This window comes from Arachis ipaensis, chromosome B1, assembly GCF_059453495.1.
Source record: "Arachis ipaensis isolate K30076 ecotype BB chromosome B1, ASM5945349v1, whole genome shotgun sequence".
NCBI lineage: Eukaryota > Viridiplantae > Streptophyta > Magnoliopsida > Fabales > Fabaceae > Arachis > Arachis ipaensis.
The window spans coordinates 16,853,439-16,877,391 of NC_142436.1; the positions used below are offsets into that span (position 1 = coordinate 16,853,439).

Genomic DNA, 23,953 nt, shown 5'->3' on the forward strand with positions numbered 1-23,953 from the left:
TCCGACGCAACGATAAGAGAAAAAGATGGACAGAATAATAAAAAGGGACAAAGACACAAAAGACAAAAGATAAGAATAATAAAAAAATGATAAAAAATAATAAGAATAAGAATAATAATAATAACGCACGTAATGATTTTTTTTTTTTTTTGAGATGGTTGCTTTGTTTTTGTTTTTTTATAAGAACACAACGCTTTTTTTGTTGTATTTTTTTTTTTTTGCTTGAGTGCTACTATGTAAACTTCAAAGTATGTACTTTTTTTTTGTTTTTTGGATACTCAAGATGTGTTGGCAAAAGAAAATTTACTAATAATAAGAAGAAACTTTAAAGGACGTACTCTTTTTTTTTTTACTAATAATGAGAAGAATGATAATAAAGAAATAAAAAGGAAGGACGAAAAGAATAATGATGAACACAAAAGCAGCAAAGAAAGAAAAATAATCCTAGGAAAAGGAATTAAAAGCCAATCAACAAAAAAAGAATAAGACGTAAGGATAAGGTGACTATGCGTGGCTGGAAGTTTTTTTTTTTTTTAATTTATATAGAACACAAAAAGGGTGAACGTAGACTAATGAAAATTAATCTAATACCTGAAATCTGATACCAAATGATACTAAACGTAACCCAGGATAAGATGGAAGATCAAAGAAAGGGACTCCTCTACTTCAATTTGATTTCCTGATGCAACAGCTAAGGGAATCACTCTACCTCACCTGTTCACACCCAAGTTTCTCAAAGAAATTCAAAGAAAATTTCATTCATAAAAATTAAGGAAAAAAATGGCTACCAGGTTTTAGAGGGTTTTTATACCTCTTAAAATTAAATTCCTAACTCATAAGTTCACTAGAATAAAATATGGGCCAAATCATAATTGGGCCTAAAACAAACAAATAACAAAAATAAAATAAACATAGAATAAATTCTAAGAAAGTGATGTCTCTTTTAATTCATCTTGACTAATGAGAGTCTTCAATGCATCTTGTAAAATAGTAAGACGTGTGACTTTTGATAATCGTTAATCATTGTCTTGCCCAATTCTTGATGCATCTCCTGAACACATGATTTAGCCATATTTGCAAAACCTTCTTTTATTCTCTTAGTTATTGCTCTTGTAATTGGACCAATTGGCATATGACAGTTCTCAGTTTGTCCCATAGGACTCGTATCATAATCCTTAGTAATATATAACAGAATAGCGATTATAGAAATTCGGAACAAGAAACAACTTACCGTAATTATAAATAAGCGAGAGAACGGAATATTAGCAGCTTGATGTCGTATGCAACAGTCATTAAACTCAGCATGCAAGAACCAAAACTCAACCCTACATCACCAACTGACAATTTATAGATTTCTCATCAAGCCGCACCTCGGTTTGAATCCAAAGAGTGAGAAATAAGAACCCTCTTTTAATGTGAGTGTGAATGTGAGTGTGAGTGAGAATGTGTGTAATGTAAGACCCCAAAAAAAAGTCTAGGAGAATCCATGGCTCCCTGCCATTTATCCATATACAATCCCAAGCATATTCTTTATGGGGCATTTGAGAAATGACGATGAATGTTGGATCTCAACCTGATTGAAGATAAAATCAAATGAGTGCTAAATAAGACAAAAAATTTTAGTCTTGGAAGGGTACAAAGTAGCTTCTAATTTCTACCACCCTCCCAATGAAATATTCCCTGGATTTATGCCAAGAAGCAACTTTGGAGCACTATGGGATATGAAAATTCCACAAAAAAACTTTGTCTGGAAAGCTTTGCACCATGGCTTACCAATAAGAATATCAAAGCTACAAAAAAGAAGAATTCTCTCCACTAATCAATTGTGTCCGGTGTGTAATAATGCTTTTGGACGCTTGTCGACTATTCCAATTGCTAGTGGTGTATGATCTGTAATTTATTTTCAAGAAATGAAATATCGATCTTGGAGGGGGATAAAAAACGAGGAAAAAAGGTCTTCTGTAAGACCCAACAATCCAATTAAGTTTTCTACGTTAATCAGAAACACACATGACACAACGCAGCTATTCAAGACGAGAATATTCAGACAATCCGTGGCAGTATAGTTGGGGTATGACTGCATGAGTTATTCAGGTAACGCTAATCATGTATCACACGGAACACAACCATAGGATAAATAAAAGAAATAGATGAAAAGGATTAAAAATTTACTTTCATAAAACACTAAACGGCATCAATATTTTACCTAAAGGAAATTTTTTTAATTAATTTAAAAGAAAACATTATTGACGAAATCAATCTCGAATTAAGGTTGCTATAAGAAATTTTTATAAGGAGTTGTACCATCAGGAGACATCACCAAACATTGGTTTTCGGGAAGGACTAGTAAGGCGAATAAATGAGGATGAGGCAACAGAGCTGAAGCTGATGCCAAGTGCTGAGGAAATAAAGTCTGCAGTGTGGGATTGTGAGTCAACAAAAGCTCCAGGAAGCGATGGGTATAACATGAATTTTATCAAGAAGTGTTGGGCAGAAGTTGGGAAGAAATTCACGGATGCAGTGATGGGGTTCTTCCACTTAGCATTGTTACCTGCAGGGTCGAATGTCACGTGGGTGGCGCTGGCACCAAAATTCGTTGGAGCTACAGAAAAAAAAGATGTTCGTCCTATTAGTATGGTGGGTTGTGTCTAAAAGGTCATCTCTAAGGTGTTGGTTCGGAGGAAAGTAATGCCAGACCTAGTAGGCGAGACTCAGAGTGCTTTTGTGCAGGGTAGGAAAATTCATGATGGGGCTTTGATAGCCTGTGAAACGGTACACTGCCTAAGGTTAAGGAAAAGGAGTTCAGCGCTAATTAAACTGGATTTTCAGAAGGCTTACGATAGGGTCAAATGGAGTTTTGTGGATGTAGTACTGCAGAAGATGGGTTTTGGACATAGGTGGCGGGGGTGGATTAAGGAATGTGTTTGTTCTGCGACTATGTCAGTGCTCATTAATGGGTCTCCCTCTAAGCCCTTCAAAATGGAAAGGGGCCTACGACAAGGGGATCCTTTATCTCCCTTTCTGTTTGTGCTCATTGTTGACGTACTTCATAGAATGATCGGGGAGGCGGTGAGGAATGGGCGCATATCACCGCTGTTGGTTGGACGGGATAACATCGAGTTGTCACACTTACAGTTTGCGGATGACACTATCCTTTTCTGCCCTCCAGAGGAAGAGACCATATGGAATTACCAGCGCCTACTACGATGCTTCGAGCTGATGTCTGGGTTGAGTATCAATTTTGAGAAATCCAGCTTCATTCCGGTTAATTGTGAACAGGGTTGGGCGCGCAAGATGTGTCTCTTGCTGGGATGTAAGGAGGCCTCTCTCCCTGTACGGTATCTTGGCATCTCTTTGGGAGCGAATCTGAGGCTAGTTAAGACGTGGAAACCAGTGATTGATAAGGTGGAAGAAAAGCTGAGTTTGTGGAAAGCAAATATCCTCAATAAAGCGGGTAAGCTAGTACTCATTAAGTCTGTTCTTAATAGTCTGCCTATATACTATCTCAGTTTGTACAAGATGGCAAAGGCAGTAGCAGATGAGTTGATCTCATTGCAACGACGGTTCTTGTGGAGCAAAGAGGATGGAAAAATCGGGATGCCACTAGTTCGATGGGAGGTAGTGATGGCTCCTAAAAAGGCGGGTGGGTTGGGAGTGGGAGATGCAGTGGTTCGGAATACAGCTCTTCTATTTAAATGGTGGTAGCGGTTCTCGAAAGATGATTGCCCCTTATGAAAAAAAGTAGTTTGCTCTTGTAATAACATGAACCCTTTTGTGTTGCTGCATGGTCAACCGGTTCCTTCAAGAGGGGGTCCATGGAAGGACATTTGTCGGCTTCATATCAAAGAGCCACAAATCAGAGAAAAGATGATTAGAGGCTTGTCACTGGATGTGGGAAACGGGAGAACAATCTGGTTCTGGGAGGATGACTGGTTAACTGGTGGGGTCTTGAAAGATCTGTTCCCTAGACTCTTCTCGGTCTCAAACCTTAAAGGATCTGTTATAGGGGACTGTGGGTTTTGGGATGGGTTAGAGTGGATATGGAGCTTTCAGTGGAGGAGGGAGTTATTTCAATGGGAGCTGAAACTTTTGAACCAACTCCATGAGCTCTTACATTCAGTTAAGCTAACAACGGAGAGAGAGAGAGAGAGGATAAGGTAATATGGAAATTTGATAGAACTGGTATTTTCTCTACTAACTCCTTTGTGCAGGTGATGCAGGAAGCAGTCCTTCCGGAGGAAATAACAAGCTATAACTTCACTAGTGCTATATGGAGGGGTTTCGTCCCGCCTAAGGTCGAATTATTTTCTTGGTTTGTCTTGATTGAGAGGGTGAACACTAAAGAAAGACTTTGCAGATTAGGGATCATTAACCAACTTGATAATTCGTGTGTGTTATGCTGTAAGGCTGTAGAGTCTGCTTTTCATCTGTTTCTCGGGTGTGAGATCACTTGGCAGGTGTGGGGTGCTTGGCTGTACGCTTTTAGAAGAGACTGGACCGTACCAGGTATACTAAAACAACACTTTGAGAGTTGAACGACTACCACACAGAGAAAGGATGAGAGGAAGAAGTGGTTTGTTGGTTTCTTTGCTGTAATATGGACAATTTGGCTGAAAAGGAATAATCGAGTGTTCAATAATAAAGGCTCAAATGTCGCAGAAATCTCCAACAGATCTTTTGTACTCTCCGACGAGTGGATTGAGAATACTCCCTTTGGTTGTTGATGGCAAGTCCGAAGATGACTAAGAGTTGCTTTACTTTCTTAAGTTAGTAGTTCTATTTTATGTTCAGTTGTACTTATGTTTCTTGGTTTCTGTTTGCTCCACCTAGTGTGTTGAGCTTTTTCATTCAAAAAAAAAATTATTTTTTTAAACAATAGTAAACAATATTGCCGTTTTCTTTTTCATTTTTTTAAATTATTAAAATAGACAACGGCATCACCGTTTAGTTTTTTTTTTTTTATTATAAAAATAGAAAACGGCATTACCCTTTTGTTATTTTAACGAATTAAAAAAATTAAAATTGCGGCGCTCCCATAGGGGATAACACCCCTCGGAGTCCAAAATTTGAAAAAAAAATGTTCACCATTTGCACCTATAGAATGTCATATTTACAGAGAGACTGAACCTTGCCTTTACTTAGCAACTTCAACATTACATTTCAATCTTAGATCCAACCAGTAAAATTACATTTGATTTATAACCCATCCACAACTCTACAAACTCTTTAACTTAGCATTGTTGGATGTCCTGTTTGGAGCATCCTCTTGATCATATCCATTCCAAATGCAGAATCTGAGGAACTGTACAACGACAGCAGAATATTAAGATTCAATTTCAGAATAATTGTCACAGAATGAAACTACAACTCATTAGGAAGATCCACAAGAAAGATCACAAGGGCAGTCATCTTCACCAAATAAAGACATTCTCAAGATCTAGGCTTTATAGAAGCTTTTTTGCTTGTACCAAAATAACAATATGATAAAAGTTAAGAGCATATGGATTATGGGAATATATTATTCACAAATAAGATGACCATAACTTCATTGCCTCTAAACAAGCGTTCATTATTGTGTCATAAAGATTGGAAAACAACAGAACCAAACCTAACAAAAGAAGAATTTACCCACTCAATTATTAATTCAGATTTCAATCTGAATATCTTTCATCAATGACAAAAACCTACAATTTATGTTTGTAGTAAATCAGCACATTGAATAACAATGACTTAAGAGAGCACATGGTGCAAGCATAAGGCTTGCATTTGTTAAAATGGTGATATCATGCCAATAATGCTAATATCATGCCATTCTGAGAAAATAGCATTTCCTAATTTTAGATTAAGTAGAACAATATTGTAATGTCAAACTTGTACACCTCAAAATCTAGATTCTTAAAAATCAAAATATATGGATATCCTGTGTTTGTGTCTCCAGTCTCCACAAAATTAAGGATAAAGAAATCAATTGATATAACATGCAGAAGTTTAAACCCCTTAGAATGTCCCACATGATTGGATTGGATTGGATTACTTCCGTTTTGATCCCATTTGTTGATCTTATAATCATACAACCCTTGTCAAATCCACCTTAGTTGAGATTCCATCATATTTTATTCATAGTGGAAAGGTACTGTGAGAATTTTCTCATAAAATACTACTTCCACCTAATGTTGGCAGTTTAGTGTCCAATATAACTAACATGGAGTATGGTGATTGGTCTTGAAGTTTTCTGTTTAGATTTAGAATATACATCTCGCTTTGAAATCAGTAATGACAACCATTTCTTATTTTAGCCACCCAGTTTGTAAACAATGTGATCTCTCTATCATGGGTCCAACATGCCTTGATGCCATGCTAACTCATTGTCATCTCTAAATAAATTACAATCACAACTTACATTTTACTATAATTGCCCTCTATTCCATGTACATCTTTAACCAAAACCCTTTTGACTTTGAAAGCTTTATAGATTTTCTATATGTCACAATGAAGGAATAAAGATAGAAAAACTGAAAAAGTTCATTTACACAATATCATACCGTCAATTCTACGCGCAAGCAGAAAAAATCATCTATAATCAAAGCTAGCTAACAACATTTAAGTCGTCCGAAATAATAAAGAATAAGAGGATATATGGAATGTGTAACCACAATGGATACAACGAAACAATGTAAACACAGCGCACCTGGGAATTGTAATTTCATAGGGAAATGAAACAGCACCCTCAAGATTTGGTATTGGAGGAACATGATCCTTCTTCTCATTAACAAATTTAATTATTTGAAATAAAACCTCACGAAGTGATGCTTCAAGTGCTGCACTTCGAGCATTTCTATCTTCCAATGCCCCCTCTGCAAATTAGGAAAATGACAAGTGAGAGAGAGAGAGAGAGCCCTGTAAGTACCATCACAGAATGACTGAAACAGAAAAAGAAATATAGCTGGCAAAATACAAGTTACTGCACCTCCCGGATCAACAACTTTGGCATGATGAGACTTGTTAGAATGTCCCTTCGGATGTTGAGCCACATTAAGATAAATATACCATTGTTCCCAATACAGGCGTTCAATCTTGTTACTGAACCAAGATGCCTGTTTGTTTTTTACCTCATAGAAAGATAAACATATCTGCATCACATTAATTCAGAAGTCTAAGATAAAAATTAAAAAATAATAAACTTCAATGCCCAGATGCAACAATGATTGCACATTAACTTTTATAGTGTACCATAATCTGCAGATTGAATTACATGGAACATTACTTCGTGTTTAAACCCTTTTTTGGATAGAAAAAAAAAAGTTTATTAGAAGGGAAGAGAATTTTAAAAAGGGGATAAGCCATCCACACCTAGATACAAAAGGTATAGGTATGGTATAGCCAAGACATAAAAAGGCTAACTATAACAACAACAACAAAGTCTTATCCCACTTGGCAGGTCAACTACATGGCCCTATCATGCATCATGCTGCAGAAGTTCCATTCCTTTTACTACAGAATCGAGTTAGAAAATTGGATTGCATCACTATCGCAAACAGATACTCATGCATAACCAGTGATACAGATGAAAAAGGTCATGACATGGGCCAATATGCGAGCCAATTAAATCGTATATCATCCAACACCAACAGTAATTCTAACAATACAACCTTAGAAAGGAACAACACCATGAAAGATAGTAACATATTCAGAAACTTGTCACAAAAATCAGCTAGGTCATTGATGAACCACAATAATTTCCTTTTACTAGCACACTCAATAACAGATAGGTACAGCACGAAAATAAGCATAAAAAATTGAAAGCCAAAAGCAATCAGCACACCTGACTCTTTTTGTTCGGATGCTTCTCCACCCAACAAACAAACTGCTCAATCTTTTCATCTATTTTCTTCTCAAGCTCCACCTCCCCACATTGCACCTATACAGGAACGGTGGCAAACTCACACATCAAATTTTAAACAACATAAGGCTAGTAAGTCAAGGCCCCAAACCACAGAAACTCGAATGTATTATTCCTTTTTGTTTATCTTGGGTAAACTCAAATATATTATTCATATCCATCATCATACATTAATCAACACAATTAACAGTATGTTCAATACAGAATTGGCAACTTAAAAGGCATTTAAGCAAACACATAATCACATGGCATTTTCAAGTCACTAAGAAAACACATACGTAAGTTATGTCGAAAAGCTCCAAGTCGACATCTTTTGGACGCACAAGCCCCAAGGCCCGATGAAACACAATAGTGTGCAGTATGCCTGCAAAATCTCCCCTACTTCTGAGTTATCTCAATTCAACATGAAATATAAGAATTTCGCGAAGCAAGAGTGAGCAAAAAGTAAATATTTACATCGTAAAACTTCACGTATCTCAAAGAGCTCTACTTCCTGCAACAGCAACAACAACAACAACAGCGGAAAAACTTAATTAGAGATGGGAACTACAAGAGAGCATATGAAGCCAGAGTGTTGATAGATAAAATACAGTGGGAAAAGGGTTTACCAGTTCCTTGAGGTGGCAAGCCTCACAGTTCATAATGGAAGTAGACGAAACCCTAGCTTCGATTTGGTAACACTACTACGTCTGTAATAAATAGCAACACAGAATCAGAGGTAGCAATATGTATAGGGGGATTATCATCTGATTTATGCTATCATCTATCATACTAAATTTATGATATATTCAATTTTATCTGATTCATAACTTATCTTACAAAAGAGATTTAATGAAACCAAGGCAAGAGGCAAAGTATTCAGTACTTCAATATATCATATGTATTATGAGTACAAAGCAAAAAATAGAGATGAACACGCAGAAACAGAAATAGAGCAAAACAGAACAAAATCACAGAACCTTACAAAGTAGAACAACCCTAAGCAGTTGAACATAGCAGAAACAGAGCAGAATATAATCACAGATTCAATCATTCAGAACTCGGAACTGAACAATATAATGGCAAATTGAGGTTGAGAGGGAGGAAGCAAGGAAGAGGCCTACCTGAGCTGATGCGACGGCAGCACCAAGACAGCGGCGAGCCGGCGTGGTCGAGGTGGAGGAGCAGCGGCGATATGGAGGTTTGACAGTCACGGCGAAGAAGAGGAGGAGAGTTGAGAGCAGAAACTCGGAGAGGAAGAGACGACCCAGTGAGGGGCGAAATTGGGAATGGGTTTGGGAGGGGTTTGAGAGAGAGAAGAAAATCACGAACCCTAACCTTAATCTTCTCAAAATTGGAGAGAACGGTTATAATGTGATCCAATTGTCCTTTCGTTTTGTGTTTGAATTCGTGTTTGTCAAAGTATTTCATTTTTTAGTTTTTTTTTTTTTAACATTATTTTATTTTATTTTATTTTATTTAGTTTATTAGCTCATACGAGTAAATTAATGGTAAATTTGAAATTTTTGAATTTTTTTTTGGCTACGTTTATTTAGTATAGCAGAATGGTTAAACAGTTAGTGTTTGTTTGGGTGCCATTATTTTAATAAAAAAATATCTTTTTTATTGAAAAAAAAAAATTTTACGTGTTTGATAAATTTCTAATAGTAAAAGTAAAAGTACTAGAAAAATAAAAAAATATCTTTTTTGAGAAACTGTAATTTATATCTTTTTTAAAAGATCTTTTTTTTCTTAAAAAAAGATTTTTTTTATATAATAAATAAATAAATAAGTACTTTTATATTGTTATACCCAAACATAATTGATAGATAAAAATATCTTTTTGCATGAGATATCCAAACATAAAATTACTTTTACTTTTTCATTAAAAAAAGATAACTCGAAAAAAAATTTTTTACTAGAACCTCACCCAAACAAGTCCTTAGTTAAGTTATCATGTACACGTGTCTGATATATTTTAGACACAATACTCACTTTTATTCTTAACATGTATGATTGAAATGAGTTTAGAAATAGTATATATTATTATTATTATTTATAAAACACAAATTTATTTTAAATATTTTATATAATTAAAAAAATAGTAAAAATAGTTTAAAAATTAATTTATATTTTAATATTAATAAAATATCAATATATAACTATAATTCATCTAAAAAATAATTTATATTATATCTTCTTGTCTTATAAAAATTTAAAATTTAAGTATCTATGTATTTTATATCATATCATATTTTGTGTCTATACATGATAAAATATCATATCATATTTTGTGTCTATGCATGATAAATTAAAGAAATAGATCGCACTTTTAAAATATGTGCTAAATGTAAACAGTTAGCCACACTTTTAAAACGTATCCATTAAACTCTATTATCATGCTTTACAAACATAACCTAAAAAGTGTGGCTAAAAGTTTGAACAAAAATGACAACTGATACAAAAAGCACGCCAAAGAAATTGTGGCAACTTGCAAGCACTTGGTTTTTTAAGTGATTATTTGAGGTTTGTGAATGTTAGCCTTTTCTTCGATCTAAGGATATTGGCCCTTTAATTTAAATATATTTTTATCTATTATATATATTATCTATCTTTCTATAATCTATTGGCACCTACTTCAATGAAATAAAAAGCATGTTTTTACAAAGATATTTGTTTAGTCACACTTTAAAAATGTAACTCATCAATTTAAAGAGAATAGTGCTTTTAGATAAAAGTAATGTTTAAAGATAACAAAAGCATGACCTAAGGAGTAAAAGCGTGCTAAATTGAAAAAAAAAAAAAAAACATGCACACCCAGTGGTCATGACCACACGCCCAATGTGCATGATTACAAACCCGATAGACAAGACTTACGCCCAGCAGGCAAGATGCACGCCGGACGGCCTCTCTCTCAACTCCTACACGTCCGACGGATGAAGCACACGCCCGACGGACCTCCCTCCTAGACACCTGCACGCCCGGCGTATACCCCTTCTTGGAAGGTGAAATTTCGGGCTTTTGCCAAATTTTCTCTAAAGCAAGCCTAGCTTAAACACAATTACAACTCTCAAGAAGCAACAATTAAAACTCAAGCTTAATTATCCACATCATTAGAAGTCTTAATCACATCCAAAAGATTTAAGACTCTAGAAGATTAGTTATTAATTATTTTTAGGGGTAAGTACGATTTTGGTCCCTTAAGTATGGGGTCAGAATCGAATTCGTCCCTCTTCTTATTTTGCCATTAAAATCGTCCTTAATGTTTTTTTTCGTATTAAAATCGTCCTTTTTATTTTTTTTGGACAAAAATACCCTTACCACTACCAACATAATTACTTCCTCCACCACCACCACCACCAACACCAACACCACCGCCACAACCTCCACCAACACCACCGCAGCACCACCAGCACCACCATCAACGCTGCCGTCGTTCCCCCCCTTTCCCCTTCCCCTCCCCCTCCCCCTCCCCGCCTCCCCTCCCCCTCCCCCTCCCGGTCTTCCCTTCCCAGCACCCCCACCCCCACCCCCACCCGGCGTCACCCCCCTCCCCGTCTTCCCTTCCCAGCACCCCCACCCCCCACCCGGCGTCACCCCCTCTCCCCGTCTTCCCTTCCCAGCACCCCCACCCCCACCCCACCCGGCGTCACCCCCCTCCCCGTCTTCCCTTCCCAGCACCCCCAACCCCCACCCGGCGTCACCCCCCTCTCCCCGTCTTCCCTTCCCAGCACCCCCACCCCCACCCGGCGTCACCCCCCTCCCCGTCTTCCCTTCCCAGCACCCCCACCCCCCACCCGGCGTCACCCCCTCTCCCCGTCTTCCCTTCCCAGCACCCCCACCCCCACCCCGCGTCACCCCCCTCTCCCCGTCTTCCCTTCCCAGCACCTCCACCCCCACCCCGCGTCACCTCCCCCTCCCCGTCTCCCCCTCACCCAAATCAACAAATCAGAAACAGAAAACAACAATAATATTCCACAAATCAGCAACAACAATAATAATAAGAAGAAGAAGAAGAAGGGAAGAAGAAGAAGAAGAAGAAGAAGAAGAAGCAGAAGACGAAGCAAGAAGCAGAGGCGACGAGCAGCAGCGGCGACTGAAGCACGAACGGCGGCGACAGGGTCTGACGGCAGCAACGTGAGCAGCTCCCTCCCCGGCGCCATCCCCCTCCCCCGCTCCCTTCCCCTCCCCTCCCCGGCGCCATCTCCCTCCCCCCTCACCCACCCACGCGTTTTCTTCCCCCCCTCCTCCCCAAACGCGTTTTGTTTTTTTTTTTTAATTTTATAATTTTTATTATTAAAATAGGAATAGGGGTAGTTTAGGTATTAAATTAAAAATTTTAATAAAAAGGACGATTTTAATACGAAAAAAAACATTAAGGACGATTTTAATGACAAAATAACAAGAGGGACGAATTCGATTCTGACCCCATACTTAAGGGACCAAAATCGTACTTACCCCTTATTTTTAAAATCATAAAAGATTTGGTTGTTAGGGTTTGTTTCTAGATTAGCTTTGAATTATTGTTTTGATTTGAAATTGAAATAAGTAGTTAGTTACCTTATCTTTCTTTTCGAGAGATAAGATTAAGATTAGTTTTAAATTTGAATTCTAGAATTAGAATATAAATAAGTGAACAAGGTTCACAAGAGGCACGATCCCAGAGGAGGATCTTCGGATCTAAATCCAAACATCCAGCTCCTCTGTAATCTCTTTTCATTGTTTTCTTTTCTTTTTCATGGATAACTAATCCTTTGTCAAAGGGTTAGGAGCTCTGTTTATATTTTCTATGGGTTATTAATCTACGTTTATTTTATTTTAAAGTTTTGCATTGACTTATTTCATGATTGAGTTATTCATTCTTTATTCGGATTAGTCGTATCGAAAGGTATGCTAATCTCGTTTGAATTCTTTTATTATAATTGAAAATTTTGATATTTGAATTAAAGGTTGAAAACTCTTTCACATGACTACTTGAATTAGTGCGCGACACGTGCATGATTTTTCAATCACTCTAACTTTGAATAAGTGACATATGATTCGGATTAGAACAACTTTTAAAAATTGTGTTTTTTCTAAATAAGTTTTTGTGTTTAATCTCTTGATTAATTAATTGACGACTAATTAATGCTTAAGAAACTGAGGAATCAGGGAATTGAAAATCAGTTAGCAAAAATTTGTCGTGAAAGATCTTTACAAACTTCAAGATAAGTAAACAAGGTTTAATTTCTCTAAAAGTATAAACATCTCCAAAGCCCTTAACTCTCACCATCACTGTCTTCTCTCAAATCAGCATTCAAACTCTCTATCCGTAAGCATTCAAGTATTCAAGCATTCAAGGTTCTCAAGCTCTCAGCAAGACACAATCTTGCCCCTTTCAAAATCATGTTTTATTAATCTAATTAAGAATTTAATCTGATATTTACTTGCTCAATCCTTTAATTCTCATGAGAACGATATCCACTCACCGTGGTATTACTTGAGTGATCCGGTGCACTTGCCAGTATTCGTGAACTTTGATTTTCGCTCATCAAGAACCTATTGAAATTCATTCAAGTGATCTAATACCTGTGATCCCTCCTTATATCTTAAATTCATCAACATATTCAACAAATACAATTTATTATTGCCAAACTTAGAAGCATACAAGGATTCAATTTGATTCCACAAAGTCCTAGTATGAGTCTCATTAGCAATGTGATTGTAAATATTATCATCCACCTATTGCCTAATAAAACTAAAAACTTGTTGGTGTTCAAGCTCTCATTCTTCATATGTTTTAGATTCTGGTTTTTGTATAGAAAATATGGGTAAATGTAGATTTTTGACAAAGAACAAATCCTTCATTTTTTCTTTTCATAGATAGTAATTAGTGCCATTCAAACTTATCATCTTAGTAGAATTATTTGTCTCCATCTTTCAAACAAGTTATAATCAAATGTCCAAAACTGACTCTGATGCCAAATGATAGGAATAAAACACACAATTTTCTACTTGCAAGAATTAGAGGAATAACAATAGCCACTCACAATAAGTATTAACAGCAGCACAATAATACCCAATAGTAGTTAAAAAATCACACAAACCAGAAATTAGAGACAAGTTAACACACCAAAATTTTTAATGTGAAAAACCTTTTCAATGTGAGAAGTAAAAACTACGAGTCACCAAGACCAGAAAATAACTTTACTACGATGAAAAATAGAGTACAGGAGAGTCACAAATTACTGCACAAAATGTGCATACAACAAGCCAAACCTAAGTTTCAAAGCTTACAAAACAAGAACAAGATAAAAATACCACAAAAATAGAGCTACTGTGTGTGGCCAATAGCTCCAGCTACGGATGTCGAATTGAAGATTTGAACGGTGAAAACAAAGAACCAAGTATCTGAAAGACACTGTCCAAATTTGAGCTTGATCCAACAGTTAACAAATTTGCAGCAACCAATTTACAGAGACTGTTTTGTATATATACAAAAATAACTTTCTCTCCTCTCTTCTCTTTAGTGTTTGATGTTCTTCTTACAAATGAGACCTCTCTCACTTAACCTTAACTCACCTCAACAACTTCAACTATCTACAGGCTTGAATACTAACATTTGGGCTTTTTCTCCACACTGAAAGGGAGCCCAAACCCAACAATTTTGTGCAGTAATTTGTGACTCTGTTGTACCCTATTTTTCATCATAGTGAAGCTATTTCCTGGTCTTAGTGACTCGTGATTTTTACTTCTCATATTGAGGAGTTTTTTCACGTTAAAGATCTTGGTATGTTAACTTGTCTCTATTTTCTGGTTTGTGTGATTTTTCTGCTGTTATTGGATATTATTATGCTGCTGCTATTTATTATTGAGTGGGTATTGTTACTCTTCTTATTCTTGCAAGTAAAAAATTGTGTATTTTATTCTTATCAAAATCAAGTATAATCAGAAAAAAAGGTAAAAGGTGTCCATTATTATGTAAGTCAATTGCTTGTTGAATCTACCTTCTCTTTGCACATGCATTTCGAGTAATAAGAAAAAAATTGAGGTTACTTTCTCCTGCTGTAAATCAATAGTTGAAATTAAAATTTGAGATCAAAGTACAAGATTAAGGGTGTTGATTTGGCAAATATATTGAGGATCTCATACCCATGAAGCTATTGTTGTCCATCTCACCTCTGTGTCACATTATTCTGTTCTCAATTCTTGATTTTCTGGTTTGATTTCTTGAAAGAAGGAGAAAACTTCAGTTGATTCAACGCTCAAGAAAAATGCAAAGACGATGAACCAAAATTAAAAAGCTAGCCACATACTATATAACTGGTCTCACAACAGCATTTAAAGGAAAAAAATAGAGTGAGAAATTTAGAGCATCATGTCATATATGCAGAATTATTTTCCTTCATTTTTGAGTTTCATTTTAGATTTTATTGTTATGGCTATTTGATGTTTATCTTTCTATAATTGAAAAAAAGATAAATCATAATGAGGTTAAATGAGAAAAAGCTACGAGAGAAAAATGATAAGAGAAATACATTAAAAAAAAGTCAAAAGAAATTTTTTGTGTATTTAGTTATTGTTGAACTAGGATTAATCTCCCTTGCCAAGTTAGAATAACACTTGGTGGCATAGAACCAGTTGAGTTTTCCTTACTAAGTTGGGATAGTACTTGGTGACTATTGAACCAGGTTAAGTTTTTCTTTGCCAAATTGAAAACACTTGGTGGTTACTAGGCTTAGTTAGAAACTTTGTGATAAATACTAGATGAATTAGATTGTAATTCATTAGTATTTGTGCATGTAATCAATTTTATTATAGTTAAAAATTCGCTATAATTATAGTAGAGACTGAATGTAGAGTTTATTGTACATAAAAATTAAATCAGAATATATATTTGTGTAATTCTCACGCACCTTCTTTAATTTATTTTATTCTGGTTTTAGAAACAAAACAAAATTTTTTTTTGCATAATCTGCTTCTGCAAAAGCTATTTAATAGAACTTCAATTTTAAAGTTTTGTTGATTTAACCCTTTTCAAGTTCTAGCATTACCAAGAAAGGTATTGGAAAAAAAAACTTTATTATGATTACAAGAAATAATCTAACACAACATCAAATTGCACTGGCACCACTGCTCCTAAATGGGCCTCAATATTGAAACCCGATCTACTTTTTTTTTCATTGTTTGACAGTCACACTCTCGTAACTGAAGTTTCTAAACAAATTAATGATAAGAATGAAATTAAAGAAGATAAAAATCAGAGTTGCAACTTACAACTTAAACCAATATAATATAATAATAATAATAATGAAATTAAAACCTCATCTCTTAAAAGTCTACATAGACTAATTAATATGATTAGTGCAGGTGTTTGGCCATGCCACATAACAGTGCATTGTCAGGGATGTTAGCTTCAGTGTATAGACTCTTCTCGTTGTTCCAGACCCTGAGATACAATTCTTGTCCCAAATATTGCCTTGGCCAAATTGCAGATCTCAAATTCCACATCCCCTTATTGTCCAAAGATACCAATATGGCCGTCCATGATTTTGGATACACCTGTATATATACACAAATACATTCATGTATGAATAATAGCCATTAGTCGAATATATATAATAAAGATCATTATGCATGCAAGGTAACAAGAAAAATATTAATTGAAGTCATTTATTAGAGATATTGTGCCAAGTTTATTTACTAATTACAGTTGGCAGATTGTCTTCTTAATTGTAGATGTCGGATAAATAGTACCATATTTGAAATAAAACGAGTTCATCTAATATTTTATAGAATAAATATTCAAATTAGTTCTAAAAAATGTTAGATAAGACATTATGGTTCTAATGAATTTTTTATACTGACAAATTAGTTTTTTTTAACGTTTTCAATTAAATTTTAAATAAATTTTGTTATAATACAATTAGGTAAAAAAATATCACTATAATAAGACAAAATTATTCTCCCTTTAAAATTACATAGGAACCAATCTGTTTAATAGAAATAATTTTTGAGAATTTTAAAATATAAAAATTTGTTAGATACCAAAATATCTTATCTAAAATTTTTGGAAGGCTAATTTAGGTGTTGATTCTATTTTATATATCATCAGTATAGAAAGTATGTCTATCTTGTTTTCTCTTATTTAAAGATAATTGAAAAACAAATTAAGGATTAAGATTACTGACCTGAACAGTGTATCTTGGAACCGCATCAGCCAAGTTGTAAGTGTTTCTGCTGGCAGGTGTCCATACGCCATTTTCATATCTAAAATTAATGACAAGAGGATTATATTATTAATTAACGAACATTCATCAAATCGAAATTGAACTTCACAAGACCAAATGAGTTTAGTTTTAATTTCTTGATTACCCAACAGCATAGAAGCTAGATCCATCCATGTGCCATGACTGGATTGTGTCTTCATTGTTCTGGAAGATGATTTCTACGAAGTCATGAAGGGTAAGTCCTACCACAGAGGTTCCTAATTTGGCAGGGGTACCTGCAGGAGGAGGAACGTCACTGATAGTGTTGAGGTTGAACACTCCTGGAATGTTGAACCAATCAGCAAGCTTCAATGCCGTGAGTGGATTAATGTGGGAGATTCTATTCACTGCATATCGTAGCTTGCCATGGATGTTTGCTTCAGAATTTGCCAATATGATTGTCCTTGTGATAGGGATGGTTCCATAGTGAAATGATCCTTGAGGATTTGGCCTTGCTGCGTTTGCTGTCAAATTCAACCTATTCAAACAACCATTAGAAGGTTAGTTCGAAGCTTTCTTTTAGAATATAGATATAGATTATAGATATAGTCATTTATATTCATCTTCTTATTTGCTAAAATAGAGCAATGTTATGGGACCAGCAACTTTTGTGATTAGTAGCCATCAAATAACCATTAATAATGATTTAATGGTGTGAGATTGGTGTGAGATTTCATCTAATGACTCACATTTCTCTGCTGGTTACATGCTGGCCAAAATTCAATAAAATTGCTAGCCCCTAAACTTTTTCGCTAAAATATATAGGAGAAATAATCTCACTGTGTGATACCAAAAACTTTTATTCTTTAAAAGTTTAGTGTATGATCAATCTTGAGACAAAAACATTTAGCATAAGATAAATAAAAGAGAAAAAAGTTTATGCAAAAAATTTACACATATCTAAAAGAAACTGTTGCTATTATATAAAAATGGAGGTTAGAGGTGTAATCATTTATATTTATTAAGCCTTTGAGAATATAATTTGGTGACAAGTATTGATCTACAAGAATCATTCTTTATGTACTCTCATTTTGACTTATTATTAAACTATAAATTTGGTGGGTCTCAATTAAAGTGATATTCACACTCATTTTTTGGAATATTTTTAAAAGTACAAGTAATTTATTTTGCATTTGATAAACAAAAAATCGTATCGTGTGTTTGTGCTTGTGGTGTTTAAAAGTTAAATAATATTATAGCCAGAATTATAGTAATTAACTACCTGATGGAGTTGGCTTGTTTCATGGACCAATCTACATCTGTAGTTGGGGCAATGGGCAATGGACCAGGGGCCTTAGAAGTGGAGCCAGCATATTGAAGAGTGGCTGTGGTGGTGAGAACAATGGGAGTGAAGCGGCTAGTAGCAACAATGGTGTAGCCATTCACAGGTTGGTTAAGTGTGACCAAAACCGCCACTGATTGACCCACATGAATATCAAGGGACTCATATGTGTCCTGTAATGTGTGAGCACCTTCAACTTCAATCAGTTTCAATGTGTGGCCTTGAATCCTGAAGTTGATTGATGTTGTTAACCCAACATTGGACACTCTGAATTTGTAAGTCTTCCCTGCAAATAAATATAGTTGATTTCATTTTTATTTAGTTTCAAATAGTGAATATTAAGTATTAACGGAGATGGAGAGATGGTTAATTAGTAATTAGTTATTACCTGCTTGACCAGTAAAGACAGCAGAATCTCTTTGCCCATTGATGAGAAGAGCATCAGGAGAAGGAAGTTTCTTACCAAAGTCCAATAGTCTCCTTAGTACCTGCAAATCAAGATTCTTTAGCCCATCTATGTTTTGATCATCAATACTTCTTTGATTTCTATGTTACTCATTCGGTCCCAAAAACATTTTTCAAACTGATAAATAATTGAATAAAGTATATTTTTAGTCCCTAAATGTTTGTTATATTCTTGAAAAATACTTAGTATTTAATTGTTTTTAAATTTATTTCTAACGTTTTCGATTTTTTTAAAATTATTCCTGAACATTAATTTCATCTAAATTGTTAGGGACAAAATTAAAACCATTCAGAAATAATTTTGACACAAATTTAAAATATTAATGACAAAATTGAATGAATTGAAAATGTTATGAATAAAATTAAATAAAATTAAACGTTAATAATATTTTTTTAAAAAGAAAATATACTTTACCTTAAATAATTTAATGAAAATAATATACTAAAGTTACTTTATTTAACTTAGCATTCATAATTTCATATATTCATATTCATATTACACACTTACTGTATATAATAGTAGTGAATAATATTGAAAACTATAAGGGAGTGATTTGATAACTAACCTTGTGGTTGGTCTTGTACCAATCACCAACAAGAAGGGTGAATTCAGCATCAGGAGCAGGGTAGGGAATGGAAATAACAGATCTTTGGGCAATGTTAAGTGCCCCAAAACCTCCAGCAGCTTTATGGAGCTTGGTTGATGGGAAGTATGTGTATGTTCCAATTTGATCTTTCAGTTGGAACTTGTATGTCCAATTGCTCTTAGGAGGGATTGGGCAGTTTGTTCCCAATACTCCATCTTCCCATGATGTCCTTCTCTGCTTTATACCATTCCTGTTTTTTTTTCCACCACATTCACATGATTTAATTATTATGCTTAATTATTTCCACCAAATTCATAGTTTATCAGGAAGAAAAAAATGTATCATGTATGTTTTCAATCTCTATAAATAAGGGTTTTATGGTTTTTGTTTCGTCTAAAAATATTCAACCATATTAACTATACATAAAAAATCAGTTATTAAATCAGTTATTTGTATAAAATATATATTAAAATATAAATATATATTAAAAATGAGTTAAACATCTCATGAATTTATAGATAAAAATACATAGTAATTAATTTGATAGCTGATTTTATATGTGTGTGTGTTGAAAAATATTTACTACATATCATTTGGATTTTGGTGTTGCATGACAATATTTATGAAGACTAACGAAAATTAGTAAATAGTTATAATTACAAAAACAAATCAAAATTTTTAAGGCTGAAGGATATCGTAAAATACTTATAAGAAAATATTTTGGGAGGACAAAGACTACAAAAAGTTAAAGTAAAATGTTCGAGAAAATTAAATTGCGAAAAAAAAAAAATCACTAACCATGTGATGAGGAATTTCTCGTCAAGCTTGTTAATGACATTAACAACGATGTTGTCATTAGTGATGCCATCAATTGTAGGGCCTGGAAATTGGCCATTGATAAGAATGCCCTAATAATATATAAGATGTGAATTAAAACATTAATCACTTTAATTTAGCATGAAATTAAAGAAAGGCATACATATATATTTCAAACTAAAATACATATACATAAAAAAGGACTATGCATTGTCTAACCTGTTGAGGAACCCCAAGAGGGTAAATTGTTCCATAAGTAACTTCCCATGTGAAAAATTGATAGCGATCTTCTGCTACAACAGAGAGAGCACCCAAAATTCCAAGAAAAGCTAGAGCCAAAGAGATCTTCATCTCTTGTATGATGAAACACTGCATAAATTAAATATGCAACAATCTTTTTAAATAAAAAGTGCTCTACAAATAACTAGTGATTTTAAATTTAAATTTTAAAAGTTTGGTGTTTTCTCTTTTTTTTGAATTTCAAAATTTCTTTTTCTATATTGTTTTTTAAAATTTTTCGAAATTTCAAAAATTATTTTTTATTTTCGAATTATTTTTTTATTTATTTTATTTACTTAATTTCAAAATTTTAATTAAAAAAAAATTGTTTCTTCTTAAGTAATTTCACTGGGAGTTTTCTATACTAAACCCTAACGTATAATGTAATGCTTGCATCCCAAGAAATTGCGTAGGAAAAAGATATTGCCTTAGTGTGATTAGGAGTTTAAAGTTGAAAGGATAGAAAGTGAATTTTATAGCTCAATGATATTGTTCGAATTACGAACAACTATGAATTTCTCAAGCTAAAAATGAACTTACCAAAACTCTAGCTTCGCCTTGGAGAGAAACAAATTGAGATGGAGAACTAAGGTGTTGAATTGAGGATGAAGTATGGATAGACTCATATATATATATATAATAAGACACAATAGAAGATGTTATGTGGAAGATGAATGCCAGGGTGGCCGGGGTACAATGTGTGTACACATAATACTGCGTGTTGTAGTAACATGCATGGTGCATTATTATATTTTCAAATTAATGCACAAGTTGCTAATAACTAATAAGTTGACCACATTAAGTATTTCTTGAAATAATAATAATAATAATAATAGTCAAACTAATTTAAATTAGTTCATTTGTATATTTAAATAAGTATTAAAAATTTAAATTTTATTGTACATACAATAATTTATTGATTTACAATAAATTTTTAAATAAAATTTAAATTTGTAATAAATTAATTTTTGAATAATAATAATAATAATAATAATAATAATAATAATAATAATAGTCAAGGCCATGCGGCGTTAGTTGGGGGAAAATTGTTAGTATATTGCTATTATGAGGGGTTTACATTTAATTGGGGGATTGCTTTTGATCTTGGACAAAGTTATAATTGAAATGATTGATTATTGTTATTGGATTAGAATGTGAAGCATGGAAAAGGCAGTGTTAAGTCGGTGGTGTGAGGAAATTGGAAAATGGAAGAGTGGAGAGATCTGAACATAGCGGGTGCGACGCAGCCGATGGCGGATCCATTCCTCGTTCATGATTAATTAGTTTAGGTCTAGAATTGGAGTAAATTCTACGACCTTATATTATATCCAAATCTACATGTACAGCATATTATTGTATTTTCGTTAGTTCGTTGAATTGAAATTTTAGAAACAACCAACTAGGACGCGGGGAAGAGAGAGATATTATTTTAATTAATTAATCATTAATATAATCAACAATAAAAAAATATTAAATTTTTAAATATATAATCAACAATAATTTGATAAATTCGTTTAAATAAAAAAATGTCATTATAAAAATTATAATTTGAAAATATAAAATTTAAAATATAAATCACAAAATAATTTTATAATAATTTTATTATTTTTATTATTTTATGTAAAGAAATTTTTATTTATTAAAGTCTAAAAAATAATATTAAAATAGTACTATCAAAAAATACTTTAAATTTAATATTATGAAAAAAAATAAAAGAAATTTGTATAAGAACTAATTTGATTAATTTTTAAAATTTTAAAGATGAAAATGACTTACGTCTAAATTTTCAAGGACTATCTTAATTATAAATAACTTTTTTACACGTCAAGTGACATGTGGCATTAACCTACTACGTCATCATGTCACATGGCACTTAACATGACACATCATCATGCCGTTATTGTCTAATTAACAGAAGGACCAATTTAACTTACGTTTTATCACTAATATGACTAAAAAAATCTTTTGAGAACTAATTTGAAGAATGGATGATCTTTTCGAGAATGAATTTGACTATTAACTCTAAAAAAAATTTAAATTTATTACGTGATCAAAGTGGACAAGCCAAGTATCATAATGTGTGTTTATTTGCAGATCCAAGGCTGGCACTGATTCACGGATTAAATATGAGAAGAATAAGTTGTAGCGCAACATTTTAGTACTTCAACTTTTACTAATATTTTTTCGATGGATTGTTAATAGCGAGGTTTTCGGTATAGCAACTAAGGAAAAAAAATTCCAAGAGGTCTAACGTGGCTGCGGAAGTATCATTGAAGACAACGGGATCGAATAGTGTGGATCTGTGTTGGTTTCATCACCTTCCCTTCTTTCTATGAAATTCTTTTTTGTTTTAAATAATGTTGTCCGTTCATAATATATAAACCATAAAGAATTCGAAATACTCTATATAAAACACAAAAACATCTAATAAATATCCAACACATATTTTATGTATTTTGAGAAAGTTTGTCAACATAAAAGTGCATATACTTAAGGATTTTATTTTGAAATATTGTATATGATAAAGACTGTGTAAAATTGTATATTTTATTCCATAATAATGTGGTTTATGTAGCTTCTACGATTTCTCGAATTAAAATTTAATAATTAATAAATTTAAATATAATTTAATAATTTTATTAATTATTATTTAATATTTATTTAAGTGTGCAATGCAGTAGGAAACATTTTTCTGATCTTTAAATAATATAAATAAATTAGATAAATCTAAACTAAAGAAAGAATTAAACAATCTCAGAAATTAAATTTGGGTAAACATTTCACTTTATAAATGCAACTCCATATGATAGCTTACTTCAGAAGTAACGTTCATATTTCATAAGTGAAAAAGCACAAAAAATACGAAGTGTCCATCCCAAAAATACGTCAAGTGAAATATGTATTTTGACTAACCATTTAAAATAAGCATATCTAACAAGTTAATTTAAACCTTTTGCAAGAGTAGTTTTTTCTTCAAAGTATAGTTGGAAGTTGCCTAAAAAGAAAATGACTCATGTACAAACAAAAAACACTTGTCCTTGTGCACATTTTAAGAAACAGAGAGAAGAAGACAAAAAAAATTAACGAATAACACACACACATATGAGATATGACTCAATCCCTAGAAAAAAAAAGTATGAGATAACGCTGAAATGAAATAATGCTGCAAAAATTTCTCCACGCTTTCTTCTAGGAACGGAGCTAGAGTAATGTTTAGGAGGTGGGCCAATATAAAAATATAATTCTAGAAAAAAAATTAAAATTAAAGAGAGACTAATATAAAAATTAGAGGTAAATATTAAATCGGTATTCGAAAGATTTTGGTGCTGATAAAATGGTACCTGACTTTTGTTATTGACAAAATAATCCCTAAAAAATTTTAAAATTTGACAAGCGT

At 33.4% G+C, this 23,953-nt stretch overlaps 2 protein-coding genes across 3 annotated transcripts; both read right to left on the reverse strand.

Annotated features, from left to right (window-relative positions):
* Positions 1-5,065: 5,065 nt before the first annotated feature.
* On the reverse strand, positions 5,066-9,298 carry LOC107626319 (meiotically up-regulated protein). The gene is made up of 8 exons (XM_016329181.3): positions 9,004-9,298; positions 8,509-8,589; positions 8,357-8,393; positions 8,179-8,264; positions 7,823-7,918; positions 6,968-7,130; positions 6,689-6,854; positions 5,066-5,302 (listed from the first exon to the last, which is right to left on the reverse strand). The coding sequence occupies exons 2-8, from the start codon at positions 8,539-8,541 to the stop codon at positions 5,227-5,229; spliced, it is 657 nt and encodes a 218-aa protein (XP_016184667.1). The 5' UTR covers positions 8,542-8,589; positions 9,004-9,298; the 3' UTR covers positions 5,066-5,226.
* A 6,625-nt stretch (positions 9,299-15,923) lies between these two features.
* LOC107626326 (L-ascorbate oxidase homolog) lies at positions 15,924-21,206 on the reverse strand. Of its 2 annotated transcripts, none has more exons than XM_016329191.3 (9): positions 21,097-21,206; positions 20,497-20,646; positions 20,260-20,369; positions 19,441-19,711; positions 18,798-18,897; positions 18,350-18,695; positions 17,234-17,605; positions 17,050-17,128; positions 15,924-16,420 (listed from the first exon to the last, which is right to left on the reverse strand). In XM_016329191.3, exons 2-9 carry the CDS (start codon positions 20,626-20,628, stop codon positions 16,220-16,222), a joined length of 1,611 nt encoding a protein of 536 aa, XP_016184677.1. In that variant the 5' UTR covers positions 20,629-20,646; positions 21,097-21,206; the 3' UTR covers positions 15,924-16,219. The 2 variants fall into 2 exon arrangements, with proteins under 2 accessions (XP_016184677.1, XP_088357274.1); XM_088501148.1 differs by having other exon boundaries at positions 20,497-20,630; positions 21,097-21,148.
* Between the last annotated feature and the right edge of the window lie 2,747 nt (positions 21,207-23,953).

Excerpts from the sequence above, each read along its gene's own strand:
- LOC107626319 (XM_016329181.3), bottom strand. The coding sequence starts at position 8,541 with ATGAACTGTGAGGCTTGCCACCTCAAGGAACTG. Across the intron at positions 8,394-8,508 it reads CTTGCCACCTCAAGGAACTG|GAAGTAGAGCTCTTTGAGAT; the intron begins GTAAACCCTTTT and ends TTGCTGTTGCAG. Across the intron at positions 7,131-7,822 it reads ATCCGAACAAAAAGAGTCAG|ATATGTTTATCTTTCTATGA; the intron begins GTGTGCTGATTG and ends AATGTGATGCAG.
- LOC107626326 (XM_016329191.3), bottom strand. The coding sequence starts at position 20,628 with ATGAAGATCTCTTTGGCTCTAGCTTTTCTTGGAATTTTGGGTGCTCTC. Across the intron at positions 19,712-20,259 it reads GAGAAATTCCTCATCACATG|GAATGGTATAAAGCAGAGAA; the intron begins GTTAGTGATTTT and ends AAAAAAAAACAG. Across the intron at positions 18,898-19,440 it reads GGTACAAGACCAACCACAAG|GTACTAAGGAGACTATTGGA; the intron begins GTTAGTTATCAA and ends CTTGATTTGCAG.